Source organism: Chiloscyllium punctatum, chromosome 41 (genome assembly GCF_047496795.1).
Source record: "Chiloscyllium punctatum isolate Juve2018m chromosome 41, sChiPun1.3, whole genome shotgun sequence".
Lineage (NCBI taxonomy): Eukaryota > Metazoa > Chordata > Chondrichthyes > Orectolobiformes > Hemiscylliidae > Chiloscyllium > Chiloscyllium punctatum.
Genome location: NC_092779.1, coordinates 29704216 through 29719335, shown reverse-complemented (window position 1 = coordinate 29719335; position 15120 = coordinate 29704216). Strand labels below are relative to the sequence as shown.

The 15120-nt window shown below is 39.4% G+C and overlaps 1 protein-coding gene across 2 annotated transcripts in view; it reads right to left on the bottom strand.

Annotated features, from left to right (window-relative positions):
* Positions 1 to 15120, bottom strand: part of marchf6 (membrane-associated ring finger (C3HC4) 6) — a 99315-nt gene that overhangs the window by 19776 nt on the left and 64419 nt on the right. For both annotated transcript variants that reach the window (XM_072560650.1, XM_072560651.1), the window contains exons 10-18: positions 14532 to 14583; positions 11810 to 11868; positions 10737 to 10817; positions 9577 to 9645; positions 7500 to 7574; positions 6014 to 6148; positions 1588 to 1707; positions 870 to 970; positions 203 to 340 (exon numbers count right to left, since the gene is read on the bottom strand). In XM_072560650.1, coding sequence (XP_072416751.1) covers positions 203 to 340; positions 870 to 970; positions 1588 to 1707; positions 6014 to 6148; positions 7500 to 7574; positions 9577 to 9645; positions 10737 to 10817; positions 11810 to 11868; positions 14532 to 14583 — 830 coding nt within the window. The remainder of the gene's footprint in view (positions 1 to 202; positions 341 to 869; positions 971 to 1587; positions 1708 to 6013; positions 6149 to 7499; positions 7575 to 9576; positions 9646 to 10736; positions 10818 to 11809; positions 11869 to 14531; positions 14584 to 15120) is intronic.

Here is a 15120-nt window from a genome sequence, read left to right as displayed (position 1 = left end):
ACTTTAAAATAAATTGGATAAGGGAACAATATCATGACATTAGACTGTTCAGTCACAATAAATATTTCCTACTGTGAACAAAGTATTATCCTAAACACTCAGATGTGTGCCTGCATGAATCTTTTGCGAACAAGACCTAACATAAAGTCCAAATTCTTACCGTATCAAATATTACCAAACAGAAAATGTTAGAACTACGTACAGCAAATATCCAGCTGAGACCGTCCAAGCTCGGACCAGACCCTTCAACCATTGTCGAGTGTGCCCTTGCTCCAGTAAAGCTGGCAATACAACTTGCAGTAGCAGAAGTTCTAGAGACAGTTCACTGACTGGGGCATCACTGCAGAGAAACCAAAAAAAGCAAATACTAAACGAGTGATACACATTGTGTTCTAATTTGCAATCTTGTTAAGCAAATAGGTACAAATCTTTGCTATCAGCTGATAGTCAAGAACTTTCACTTTCTCCTCTTGAATTTTCCCTTCTCTTCAATCCCCTGGATTTCATTTTTGTCTAATTTACAAATAATGATTATTAGACCTTGATCAGTAGCAAAATTTGCTGGTATGGTCTGGGATCATAACACCTACTAAACTCACTGCAGTATCTTGGCCACAGGAATCCATCATAAATGGGAAGGTGAACAAGAAAGCAAAGAACGCAATTACACACCAATTTCATGGCACTGAATACAAATGAATCAGTGAGAATGAAAAAGCAGTTCTTGAAAATCAAAAAGTAGCCATTGACAAAATCTCAAGAGAAACGCTCAAAAGACTTTGATCCCAGCTGTCACAGAACTTTTAGTGAAGTGTGCATACAGGTTACAAGTTGTTATGCCGGCAAGTATAGATAAGAACAGGTATTACCTGTAAAGCATTACATTGTATGGTAGAAAATCAGGGAGTACAGTCTTAATAATACGAATTGGCAACCAAAGCATAAGGAGGACAATAGAGCCAAAGACAATCTGCAAAGAATAAGATAAGAATCTTAATGAAGTGATACATGAAAAATTAAAAAGTTTTCAGATTTACAGAACTTTAAATCTCTATACTTAAATAAGTTGGCACATATCAGACAGAATCTATGTGAAATGTATGTGTAAGTATACCTGTGTTTACAGATAGATTTGCAAGGATTGAGTATTTGAGCAAAAAAAATTACTTTTGTTCCACTAACTTTCAAAACACTTCTCTGAAACCCAATTGTTGAAAAATAGTGATCAACTATGACAAAAACCCCTGATGGAATTAGAAGCTTCCATTATTTCCTTGGTAGATCTCCACCTACTCTTACAATGACAACTAAAAAAAATTAAAATATTCAAAAGCTCAACGTTAACACACACCACTCCACTATGTGTACTTCACAGAATCATACTCACCTGAATACTGCCAAATTCTGTGTTTCCAAACAAACTTTTCTTGAGCCAGAAATTGCTCATCCCTTTTTCACCTAATACATCTGCCCACTCAATTGCACAAGGCTACCATTTCTTATTGTGCATTCCTTCTTAAGTTAAATTCTCTCTTTAGAATAAAGAATTTAATTTCAAGAGTAATCAAACATTAATACTGTACTTACCACAGACAATATAAAGCGTCTGAAATGCCTATAAATAGGTAGATGAATCATCTCTTGGACTGGATTAAAATCTGGATCATTCAAATTTCTCAAAAACCATAAGACACCTGGTCTCAACACCTGAAACAAAACATTAAACACTGCACTTAGGAGCATCAATAAAGTAGTGAAAGAGGCAGGAGGCTTCAAAAAATTCATTTGAGCAAAATTAAAAACTGTTGTAATTAGCTGTGTGGTTGATCAAGTTTCCCCAACTAAGGAATAGCTAAGTTTCTAAATTTTAATCACTCTGGATTAACCACATCGATTATAGTATAGCAAAGTATCAACAGTATTTAGCATATTCTTTTTTTAAATAAAAATTTGAGAGCAAATATTCAAACTAAAAGCAAAATCTGCAGATGGTCAAAATCTGAACAAATTTGCTCTTTTTAAAATGGTCAATCTAAACTGCATAGTTTCATAGTCTTGTTCCCTTTCCTGATACTTCCATCTCATTGCTCAGAACCAGCCCTAACAATGCTTCCTTCCCGATAAGGCCGGAAATTATCAAAAGGTTTTCGTGAACAGATCAGAAATGTTTCACCCTCTCTGCATTTCCAGCATTAAGTTTATATTGGGAGAAGCCATTTTAAAAAAACCAACAACTATTGTGCACCTATTGAATACCAATGCAAATTTTCCTGAAAATTTCTCAGAATCCATTCAACTAGTTGGAAGTGAATAGAACACACCAAGTTTTGTAGTGACACCAGTAATGTTTGTTAACTTCAACCAAATACATTCTGGTATGCACCCACTCCAGAAGACATCCTTTCTTTAGACCGCAACATTATTAATCAATATTACCAACGCTTCACTTTGCTTTCTTTCATTCTGCGTCTTTCCAGAACAACTTGCATTCAAGAAAGTCAAATATCCAATCACTCGCTTTTTGGCCCATGTCGGCATTATACCCCAGGCACCTATTTGTGTCAGCAGTTCGTCAACCTGATTTACAATGATTCATGCATACTCACACATGCACTAAAATTATCTTAAGACGTTCCTGTATTTAGGTATTAGAGAGCTTTCCACCTAGCACTCACCATGACAATTCAAATGGAATATCAAATGGCAATATTATTTTAAAAGTGTTAACTGGCTGCCAAATAGGCTTTGATCGGTAAAGGTGGTGCCATAAAGAATTCACCAGTTAATGAAGACCGATAATTAACTACCAAGATTTGTTTAAGTTTTAAACCAGGCAGATTGAGTCAGATTGGTCACAATGTTGCCCAGATAAATGTTTTTGTTTTGTGTTGGAATGGGCAGTACGTATACGTAGTCTTCCTATCTAGGAGAAAGTGAGGACTGCAGATGCTGGAGATCAGAGTCGAGAGTGTGGTGCTGGAAAAGCACAGCTGACCAGACAGCAACTGAGGAGGAGAATCGACATTTTGGGCATAAGCCCTTCATCGGGGATGAGGCTTGTGGGCCAAGGTGGGTGAGAGATAAATGCGAGGGGGTGGGGCTGGGGAAGTAGCTGGGAATGCAATGTTTAGATGAAGGTGGGGATGAAAGTGATAGGTCAGAGAGGAGGATGGAGCAGAAAGGTGGGAAGGAAGATGGACAGGCAGGACCATTCAAGAGGGTAGTGCCGAGTTGGAGGGGGGGGGGGGAGGGGAAATGGGGAAACTGGTGAAATCTACATTGATCCCATGTGATGGGTCCGTCCCAAGTGGAAGATGAGGAATTCTTCTTCAGGTGTTGGGTAGTTAGACTATGGTGATGGAGGAGGCCCAGGATCTGCATGTCCTTGTGGAATGGGAGGGGGAGGTGAAGTGTTTGGCGACAGCCTGTTGGGGTTGTTTAATGCAGGTGTCCCACAGATGTTCTCTGAAACAATCTGAAAGTTGGCATCCTGTCTCCCCGATGTAGAGGAGTCCACATAGTGTGTAACGGATACAGTAGATCAGTAGATGACATTTGTGGAGGTACAGGTAAATTCTGGTGGATGTGGAAGGATCCTTTGGAGGGGGGGTGGGGGGGGTGGGCACAGGTTTTGCAATTTTTGTATGAGGGGGAGGTGGGTTGGGGTTGGTTGGTGGACCTGACAAGCGAGTCGTGGAGGGAATGGTCTCTCTGAAGTGCAGATACGGGACGGAAATATCTCTCTGGTGGTGGGGTCTGTTAGTAGGTGGTGGAAATGGTGGAGCATGATGCAATATAGAGGTTGGTGGGGTGGAAGGTGAGGACCAGAGGAGCGTTCTCCTTGTTGTGTTGGGAGGGGTGGGGTTCAAGGACAAAGGTGGAGGAGATGCTTTGGAGGGCATTGTCAACCACAGGGAAATTGCTGGCACTGAAGGAGGTGGCTATCTGGGATGTTCTATGGTGGAATTTGTCCTCCTGGGAGCAGATGCGGCAGAGGAACTTGGAATAAGGAACAATGTCTTTCCAGGAGGCAGGGTGGGAGGAGGTTTCGCCTAGGTAGTTTGGGAGTCAGTAGGTTTGTAGTGGATGTCAGTGTTGAGTCGGTCGCCGGAGAGGTCCAGGAAGGGGAGGATGGTGTCTGAGGTGGTCCAGGAAAACGTGAGGTCAGGGTGGAAGGTGTTAGTGAAGTTGATGAACTGTTCAACCCCCCTTGTGGGGGCATGAGGTAGCACTGCTCCAGTCATCAAATGTAGCGGAGGAAAAGGTGGGGAATTGTGCTGATGTTGTTGCGGAAGATGGACTGTTCCACATATCTGAAGAGGCAGGCATAGCTGGGGCCCATGCAGGTACCCATAGCTACGCCTTTGGTCTGGAGAAGTTGGGAGGATTGGAAGGAGAAATTGTTGAGGGTGAGGACCTGTTCAGCCAGTCAAATGAGAATGTCAGTGCAAATGTACTGGTTGGATTGAGGTGAGAGGAAGAAGTAGAAGGCTTGGGGGCCTTCGTTATGGCGGACAGATGTGCACAGGGATTTAATGTCCATGGTGAAGACAAGGCGTTGGGGACTGGGGAAACAAAAGTCATGGAGAAGGTGAAGAACATGGGTGGTGACCCGAAGGTAGTTGGGGAGTTCCTGGATTAAGGGGGACCAGACAGTATTAAAGTATGCAAAGGTAAGTTCGGTGGTGCAGGAGCAGGTTGAGATAATGGGTCAACATGGGCAGTCAGATTTGTAAATTCCGAATAGGAGGTAGAATTGGGCAGTGCGGGGTTCCCGGACTATGAGATTGAATGGGAGATCCCCAAAGGTAATGAGGCTGTGGATGGTCTGGGAGAAGACATTTTAGTGATGGGTGGTGAGGCTGTGGTAGAGAGTGCAGTAGGAGAAGGTATCTGTGGGTTGGTGCCAAGCTTCAGCCGTAGAGAGGGTGGTGCACCAAACTACCATAGTGCCCCCCCCGTCTGCTGGTTTGATGGCGATGTTGGGGTTGGAGGGGAGGGAGTGAAGAGCTGCATGTTGCAAGGATGAGAAGTTGGAGTGGATGAGGGGGGTGGACAGGTTGAGGTGGTCTATGTCACAATGGCAGTTGGAAATGAAGAGGTCGAGGGTGGGTAACAGGCCAGCACTGTGTCCAGGTGAATGGTGTGTGTTGGAGGCATGAGTCGTCATCCTCGGAGGGGGGGGGGCAGAGTCTTGATGGAAAAAGTAAGCCAGGAGGAGGAAGAAATGTTCAATGTCGCATTGTGTGCTGCATGTATTGATCCAGGAATGTAGTCGGATAAAGGTGAGGCCTTTACTGAGGACAATTCTGCAAAGAACAGGGCCTTGAACATTAACTATGTCACTTCCAATGCACATAAGTGCACCATATTGCAAGCCCGACTGAAAATCCTATGCAACAATGACTTGCAGACAAAAAAAAGTGTCTTTTTCCAGCAATATTTAAATTTTTGTATTTTGTTCATGCCTCCAAATACCATACTATTTCTTAATGTGCTGCTCTCCAACTTACCTAATCCATATTTTTACTTTGTTTCTACTTTCTAATTGTGCAATCTAGTGCCCACCACCTTGCCAAATTAACTTAGACCCTGCACAACAGCACTAGTGAACCTCTTGGTGAATGCCTAGCTCAGAAAATAAAAGAACAATATTTGTTCATCGAGCAAGAAAAACCTCAGTGCATGGCTTATCTAAAGGCAAGAAAAATGTTGCAATTCAGCGACAGACACCTGACTCAAAAAAAAGCTTGACACACTATAACTCGGCTGAGAACACACACAAGTTGCAGAATCAAGCTGTTTTCAAACGATATAAGCATAACACAACAAGGAGACACAGGCAAGGCACTCAAGCACTGAAGCAGAATTGAGAAACGTTGTGAAGGTGGCCATGATTGTGTTGCCATTACATTTCAACCATCTCCTAAAAGGAGTGTCGGAATCAATAACTTCATTACAGAAATCCCACCAGAACTTCAAGTCTATGATGGCTGAATTAGCATCTGCTCACCTCTCTGAGTAGAAGAATGAAAGATGCGAAGTAGAACACATAGACCATCCCCACCAGCCAGTGGAGGAACATTGTGGTTCCAGGCGCAGATTGAAAACTCAGCTCTCTGTCTTTCAATGTAGCATCAAACATTTCCTGGAGCAGATTAAAATCAGCAAAATATCAGACCCATCACTGCAGCTAATCTACATTTCATGATAGCCCCATTTTTAAAAATACACTTTTTAATCCAGGCAAACAATGATTAAAAGTCAATATCCATTTCACTATTAAGAACCTAATAGTCCTTTTAGATGTGTCATTGCTTCATTTACAAATGCTAGCTTTCTTTTCGCTCAGTAAATCTGAAATTATGAAATCTTATTTCTAGTTTCCTGTAGGCTTGTAAAGTCCTTAATTTTTGTTGCGAGCAGACAGCTTTTTTCCGTGGATTTGCAACATTCGTGCAAGTGTAACACAATCAGGTTAAATTATACATTTGTACACTGACACTGTTCTGAGATATGCCATAAAGTATGTTGTAAGGATGCAGAATTCAATTACATGTCAGAGTTCAAGCAAAAGAAAGCAATCGTTTATCAGTTGTTCATTTAAATGACAAGCACATCGAGGCGGGTTCAACAGAAGACCCAGTACAGAGTCAGAACAGTCTTGCAGAAGAATCCAAAAAACAGTTTGCTATCCATCCCAAAAAATACCAAGGCTGACTGAAAATGTTTGAGGCATATCAAACATCAATTCTTTCCAGAATGCACTAGAGAAGCACAAGACAGCATAAACAATCCTGGACCTAAACTCTCTTACTGGCTCTCAGCTCAGCCAACCATTCAGTCCATGTCATCTTTTGAAGCAGGCATTTTAAAGAGGGGTCCACAGAAAGTTTCATACAGTTAGTCTTGTCAAAAAGAAAAGTATTACCCCAATACAAAAAATTAATTGGAATAAGAATATTGCGAACATGAGCCTCAACTTAAATGATCTTAAATCACATCTAAGTGTTGATTAGCTAATTTTGCACATGTTGAGGAGCTCAAGTAGCTAAAATGTTCTTCACTCAGATTAACACAGCTGGGCTCCATTTAACAGCAGGTGGGGTGGAGAAATGGTCAGTCACTGTCAATACAGAAACATATGGGCAAATGGATGAGCCAGAGTGCCTGTTACTCAAGAATGACAGAGCTAAATTTCCATTAAGATGCTCCTGGGTAATTAAGACTGTTGAGGTTTTCCATCAGTGGAGATTAAAATCAGGTGGGTTCAAGAGACCAGACTGGTGTAGTGCAGAGATCGTGGATCTGGATGATGTTATGGATACAGGAATGAGTGAGGTTATAATGGGATTTGAAAATGAGCATGTGCAACAAGTTTAACAGCAAATCAAAAACATACTTGATTAAAACACTTTTTTTAAAATACAGGATAAAACTTTTGAGAACTACTGTTGCAATGAATCACTGATAAAGCTAGTTATCATGAAGCAACTTACGAGTGAACAGATGTCAAGCCACCAGCCGCATATCAGAGGGAAAACACCAATTTCCACAACTACCAGCAAGGACACCTAAATTAAAAAAACCATGATGTTCTGTATAATATACATGAAGACACATTATTGGTTAAACACAATCTCCATCAGTACATTAGACAACTCTATTATGCACACTTGAGCAAATCTTATTAATTATAATTCTTTTAGCTGCAACTGTGGGTAATCCAAAATGGAGGACAGGAAAAAAATTGTGGCTGTAAGAGCTGCTTTTCTTTTGGAGGTACTTTCATTGTTGGAGCAGATTTTCTCAAATTCAAGGAGCAGTAATTGGTGTTTTATAAGCTGTTGCATTACTTGGGACCTTTGAGAAAAGAAGCTTTCAAAGCAACTGCACTTTTTCCCAGGGTGAAGGATTCAATAATGAAGGGTCATGCTTTCAAGGAGAGAGGTGGAAAGTTTAAGGGGGACACACGTGGCAAAATTACTTCACACAGAGGGTTGTGGGCATTTGAAACTCGTTGCCAGCACAGGTGGTAGAGGCAGACACTGTACATTCATTTAAGATGCGTCTGGATAAATGCATGAGTAGGTGGGGAACAGAGGGATACAAATGCTTAGGAATTGACCGACAAGTTTAGACAGTACATTTGGATCGGCTCAGGCTTGGAGGGCTGAAGGGCCTGTTCCTAGGCTGTAAATTTTCTGTGTTCTTTAAAAGAAAGGAAGACAAAGGCAGATGTCTCCTATTTTCTATGTCCCATCTCCATTATGATCAAATTCCACAACAGATGTTGCATTGCACATTTCTAAGAATGAGGGGCTTGGAAGACTCCCGTAGAAATGCACAGCAGTGCTGTGTCAGGTGAGTTGCCAAACTCAGCGGCAATTTAAAAAATTATCACCACTACTTTAAAGATCCAAACTCAGATATCTCCAAGAGATTGCTCTCAAATCCTAGACTATACCCTGGAGGGATGCCACCCATGTATTATTTTCGGTTAAAGAGGAGCCGCACTAAATTATGATCTGGCTGTGAATTTAATTCAGAAATATTTTTACGTACCTGGTCTAAAATCAGAATACCCTTAGCGTGGGACTTTGTTCATTGATAATGAACAAAAACCTTTTTTGTTTGCAAAGATAATAAGGAAGTTTTTGCTAATGACCTTTTTAAAGGCTTGAGGGTAGCAATGACAAAATAGAACATAGTAGATTTTACTGGGGTCAATTTATTACTGACAATAAAAACAAATTCAATGGGTAATATATTTTGTACCTGAAGCCAAAAAGAAAATACAATCAACACTGGAAATAGAATAAAAGCAGAAATGATAGAAACGTGCAGCAAATTAGGTCATATTTGAGAAGAAATATAACATTTCAGTTTGCGTTTACAGATGTAAAACATTGTAAAGCAATTGAAAGGAAGAGAACAAACAGTGCCTGTAATTCTCAGCTCTCTGTCTTCAGCTTTTGGAGGTTGTTCCAATGAAGAAAAATACCTTTTTTGTTTAGGCATTTTGCAGCCTACTAGCCTCAATAGAGTTCAACAATATTTGACCATAACCTTTGTCTACTATTCCTTCCTGGCTTTGGTTTTTCTAATTTTCTTTACTTTTGCTGGCAGACAACATCTATTCAGCATTTGGTCATTCACAATCCTCTAGATGCATCCTTTGTTTCTTTACCTGTTACAGCGTCGCTCCTTTGGCCTTGCGCCATCAACCCACATCAATCTTTCCTGCTTTCCAGGACCTTTTATTCTTTTTCTCCATTCTCCCCATTGATTTGTTTACAACCTAATACATCTCATCATCTCCCCCAGTGCTAATGAAAGGTCAACCTAAAATACGCTTTCTCTCTCCCCAGATTCTGACAGACCTTCAGGACTTTTTTGTATTTTGTATCAAATCTTTTCACTGCGGAGTTTCAATAAAAAGTTGTTTCTGAAACCTTCAAAAACATTATAAACATATGAAATCATAATTAGGATACAGTATTTTTAAGATTTACCAGCACACAAACAAAAGATCTAAGATGAAACACATTGATAGTTGTAACAATGCAACAATACCTTCACAACAATATAACAAACGCCCAATAAACGTCGGGATCGTTGGAACTTCACCAGTGCAGCCAAGCCCTGTTCACAGTTAAGTTAAACAAACGCAAAATACTGCTTTATGTAAACAGTACAATGAGAACAAACCATATCAGAGTGTGGACCTAATCTTGAATGGTGTGTTGTCAAGACAGTACATTTACTTATTCTGGTTCTACAAATTAGATTTTTGTTTAATAGCATACTGCATTCTGTGGGTGGTGGTAAAGGTTGAACAACTCCAATCACAACAGACTAGGCAACTGACCAATTTTGCAAGGCAGTCAAAAACAAGGCCTCTATGTTTGCAAGGGAACTAAGCCAAGTTTGGGCATCTATCTGGAATAACCATCCTTACTGATTACTGGGCTGCCTTTAAAGTAGTGCAGAGAGGACACAGGACATTGTACCCTGAAACTGGTCTGACCTAACCTGGTTCTACTCAAAGCATAAAAGAGAAAGACCAGGCTACTGAAATAATTCACTACATTTGCATAACCTGAAAGAGCTGAACCATCATTGCTTGAAAGGCTTTTCTGAATGGTTCAAATGGGTTAGTCCAGCACAGTTGAATTCCCTGCAGTGTTAACTGGCGTATAATCTTCAGTAACTTTTTTTTCATTTGCTCATAGGATTGTTTCACTGACTGGGCCAGTACTTAATGACCATCTCTAGTGGCCCTTGAGAAGATGACAGTGAGCTGCCTTCTAGAACTGCTGCAGTCCATGTCCTGTAGGCTACCATTTAATGCAGTTAGTAAGGGAGTTCCAGGACATTCACCCAGTGACATTGAAGGAACAGCAATATACTTCAAGTCAGGATAGTGAGTAGCTTGGAGAGGAATTTGCAGGTGGTGGTGTTTCCATGGATCTGCTGCCCTTGTCCTGCTGGATGGAAAAATCACTTTGGGTATGAAAGGTTCTGTGTAAGGAGCAATGGTGAATTTCTACAGTGCATCTTGTAGATAGTACACACTTAGAGTTTTGTTGGTCAAGGAAGTGGATGTGATGCCAGTCAAACAAGCTGCTTTATGTTGGATGGTGTCAGACTTAGAGTTCTTAAACTGTTACCATTTAGCAATGAAGACTACATTGTTACTTGGAGTTCACAATCAATTCTGATAATAAGGATACGTGACAGATTATCAGAGTCATAGCCAGGAGTACATAGCCCACTATAGTTGTTATCAGGCCTTCAAAATGTGAAGCTTGAACCTGAAAAAAGAATAACAATTGGTACAAAGATCAATAAAAGTTACCAAAAGATCAAAAATCATAGGATCTTTTGTTTGATAATTTTTTTGCATAATGAAAACACATATTTAAGTCTAAGAATAGATTTAATACTGTTCTGTAATGGTAGCATTACCATTGAGCATGAGGGTATCATTGTATTTCCATTATTTATAACTTAATACACAATATTCACAATTAATTTTTTCAAAATATAGTTCAAGTAAATTTAGAAGCTATGAAAATGCAACTATGTAGTAATTCAAGAGACTTCAGTTATAAAACAGATTATTAATCAGAAATACTGTTCTCATGATGGCAGAATGCAGTGAACTACATGGGGTGGGGGAGGACAAAAAAAAAGTCCAAATTAAATCACTGGTTTGTGCTCAGGTAGCTAATGCTAACTGGGATATTAGTACACATGAAAGTATCTGGGATAGGAAGGAAAATGAGAACGACATTGAGTGAGCAAGGGAGAGGCCAGGAATATTCAACCCAAGATGCAGCACAATCAATGTGACACACTAATTACTACATTGTGTTCCTGCTAGATATTCATATCTATTGGCAACCCAATGGTATAAAAGGGCAAAATGACAGAACAGACATGAGTTTTTCAGGAAACTAAAAGTGTATTTTTAAAAAAAAAATAGATTTTTCAAATAATTTTTATTTTTAAATAAAGCTGTTCAAAATAACAAGTGCAGTGTGGAAAATATATCACAGTATTTGGAAGTGGCACCAAACTCTTCAAAATACCTGTGGTAAACAAAAATTCCCAACAATTTGCTGGGAAAAACCAATCACAACTGTAACCTGGACTACCACAGCATATATCAAAAAAAAAACAAACACAGGTACTAATTTACACAATATAAATATATTTACAGATAACACCAAGACATTGTATGAATTTAGTTTAACTATCTATTATCGCCTCAAAGGACACGCACCATATCATTGGTACTTACATACTCCTCAAAGCCCAAACCAACAACCGAGAAATGTCCAATATGGTACGGACAAAATGCTGAAATATACAAAAGCATTAATATTACTATCAGTGTAATCACAAATTCTACTTCTAATAAGTCACACTAAAAGTATAGACAAAAGTAGTATCAGCGCAGCAGCACAAATCTTAATATGATTTTCCATAGTTCATCCCTCTTAGTTCTCAATTGTCTTTATCTCATTTGTAATTATCTGTATTTTAATTTCTTTGTCCTTTTTCATTCAAGCAGCACTGGAGTGGTTTTGCTCTCCTTTTCCCCTTTGACAGAATATTTTTGGACTGGACCTGAACCTGAACCATCTCCTCAATGAAGGCACTCCATTGTTCAACTACAAGTCTCATTTCACCCCATCCGGCCAGCTTCTGATTCTACTCTACCACAGTTAATTAGATAATCCACACTAAGAAAATGTTCTTTCCTACCATCACCCTATACAGTCTGTCAAATGCTCCTCCATCGATACTTGATCGACTTGGTCCACGTAATTTCCAAGAACCAGATCGGATGGTGCATCGTTTCAAGTTAGACTAGACATACGCTACCGTAGGAAGCTTTTCTGAACCCAATCCAGAAATGTTTAACTCTCCATTCTTACTGCTACCACTGTCCAAGTGTACAATCAGGTCATTAAAATCCCCAGTTCAAACCGCTCTATAACGTTGGCATATCTATAGCTTTCCTGCCAATTTGTTCCTCTACATCTTTCTGCTAGCTGATGGTTATAGACTACACTAAACACAGTAATTTGTTTATTCCTTAGCTCCAGCGAGATAGATTCTGTCTTTAAACCCATTGGGATATCCACTTTTGCCATCATTGCAATGCTCTCCTTCCTTCCCTACCTTTTCAGAACACTTTATGCCCAGGAATATCTCCTACCGCCACAATATATTTCCACATGGCAGTCTATGCCCATAACACCCCAATCTTATTTATTGTACAAACAGAAACAAGCAGTTACTTGGATTTAGACTTCATTAATTTCTCCCTTCCTCCATTGTAACTTAGTGACTTTCTGATCTCTATACCAGCACTATCTGTCTCTCCAAGTACTGTGTACATTCCAGTACTCCTCTAATAGTCTTTCTTCCCACATTCATGTCAAGTTAGTTCAAGACTTTATGACAACACTAGCAAAATGTCCTGCAAGGAATCCAATCCAGCTCCGTTCAGGACAACCCATTCAGTTTGTACAGGTGCCATTTTATTCAGAGATAGAACCAGTGTCCCAGGAACCTCAAGATCTCTCTACTGCACCAGTCATCCAGCCACATGTTCATCTGTCTTATTCTTGCCTTTTTGTATTCACTTGCATGTCCTACAGATTATAATGTGTAGAATACTATATTTGAGGCCCTGCTTGTTTGTTTTCTGCTCAGCTCCTTCAATTCTGATTCCAGAACCACATTTCCTTTCCTATCAAAGTAATTGGTACCAATGTAGACCAAGACGTCTTGTTGTTCACACATTTAAGAAATGTTTAGTGCTCTATTCTTCAATTGGTGTCGAAAAAAATGATTTCAGTCAAGGCAGAGGCAGCGAGATTATTGTTTGACACAGACACAGATACAGACACAATAATGGGAGTGGAAACCAGGAATCTAGTTTCCTGATTGTTGTGCAGCAATCCCCATTGGTAACAAATTTGGGAGGATGAAATAAAATGTAGTTGTTTGGCCTTATAGTTTGATCAGTGGAAAACCATTAATCACAATAAAAATACATAAAAGAATGCCTGGTGACTGTAGAGCTACACTGCAGCAAACAGGTGAACTGAGGGACAGACTAAAACTAGGCAAGAGAAAAGGCAAGTTATTTCAGCATTCACTCATTATTTGATGCCCGTTTTAAGAGTTTCGATGGACTCAAGTCAAAATATCTCCAATGTATATGCTCATGGCACTTTAATAACTGAGTCTTACCTCCCAGAATTTCTATGCTGAAAAAGTTCGAAAGCAATCCAATCTAACGATAGTGATCAGGTGAACACAAGCTATAATTTGCCATGAGGACTCTACAATCACTTTGTTAAATAGCTTATTCAATACTTCCATCTCAGCTTCCACAATTTGCCCAGAGTTAAAACATTTTTACTTTTGCGTTACTCAATGCAATGTGGGTTTCTCAGGTCTTGTCCAGCAAACATGATCAATATTAAACTAACACCACCTGTGGTGTGACATCACCAGTGTTACTGTTCATCCTTGTTTGACAACATTATTTTAGTAGATGCTTATGTTGTCACTAGGGTAACAATGCCCTTTGAATGTATTCAGCATCATAAACCCATAGCCCAAGGAGGGATTTGGCTTAAAACACAGTCCCAAAGCACTGGTAACTCTTGCAGGATATCTATTTACACTCTTGTAGAACAGATTTTTTTTCCTTCCTTTACTTAAGGAAAATGCATGAGTACAAAAGGAACATTGATGACATCCCATCCAGATCTGCATTCTGAATCAATGACTCTGCTATTGACAATGCAATAGAATCCATAAATTACTTTCATACATTTATACTTTTTGCCTTGACTATTAACTGGGGACATGTTCTGGGATGCAACCATTACCATAATTGACTTCCCATGGGTGGATGTGCACACAAAACAAACTACTTACTCAACTCTAGTTTGAAGATTTTATATTTAGATACAAGATCTAGATCAAGAGGTACTTACCAAACACAAGAATAAACAGCGTATTTAATGAAACCACCCAGAAAACATGCTCCTGTCAGAAAAATACAAAATGACAGTTTGGATTAAATAATAACAACTTTACAAAGCTCTTTAAAAAGCATGATTTTTAAACCATTCCTGTTTTAGCTATCACATTTAAATAATAAAGTTTACTAACTTATTTACAGACCTAAATGGGACCATTTTTGTTTTGATAAAGTCGGCCATGTTACTTATCTCCTATATTATCAAAACATTGTGCTTATATTATCAAAACATTTGATAATATAAGCACAAAATAGGTTTAAACTAGCTAAGCATAAAGAATATACAGTTTTAACCACGAGTTAATAAATCTTAAGACACAAAAGCTCTTCTGTGTATTTCTGCTGAGCCATAAATGGGTTGACAGCATTAACAAGTGCAGCAAATTTTGTTTTAACTGGCACCCAGTGATTCATCTCGATAAACTATCAAACATTATATTCCTGAAATACGAGGTTTACCGCATTATCGCAATCTCCGCGATGTCAGAGTTGTCAGTTGAGGGTGTGACTGAGAAGGTTCTCTGGTACTAAATAATTACTTT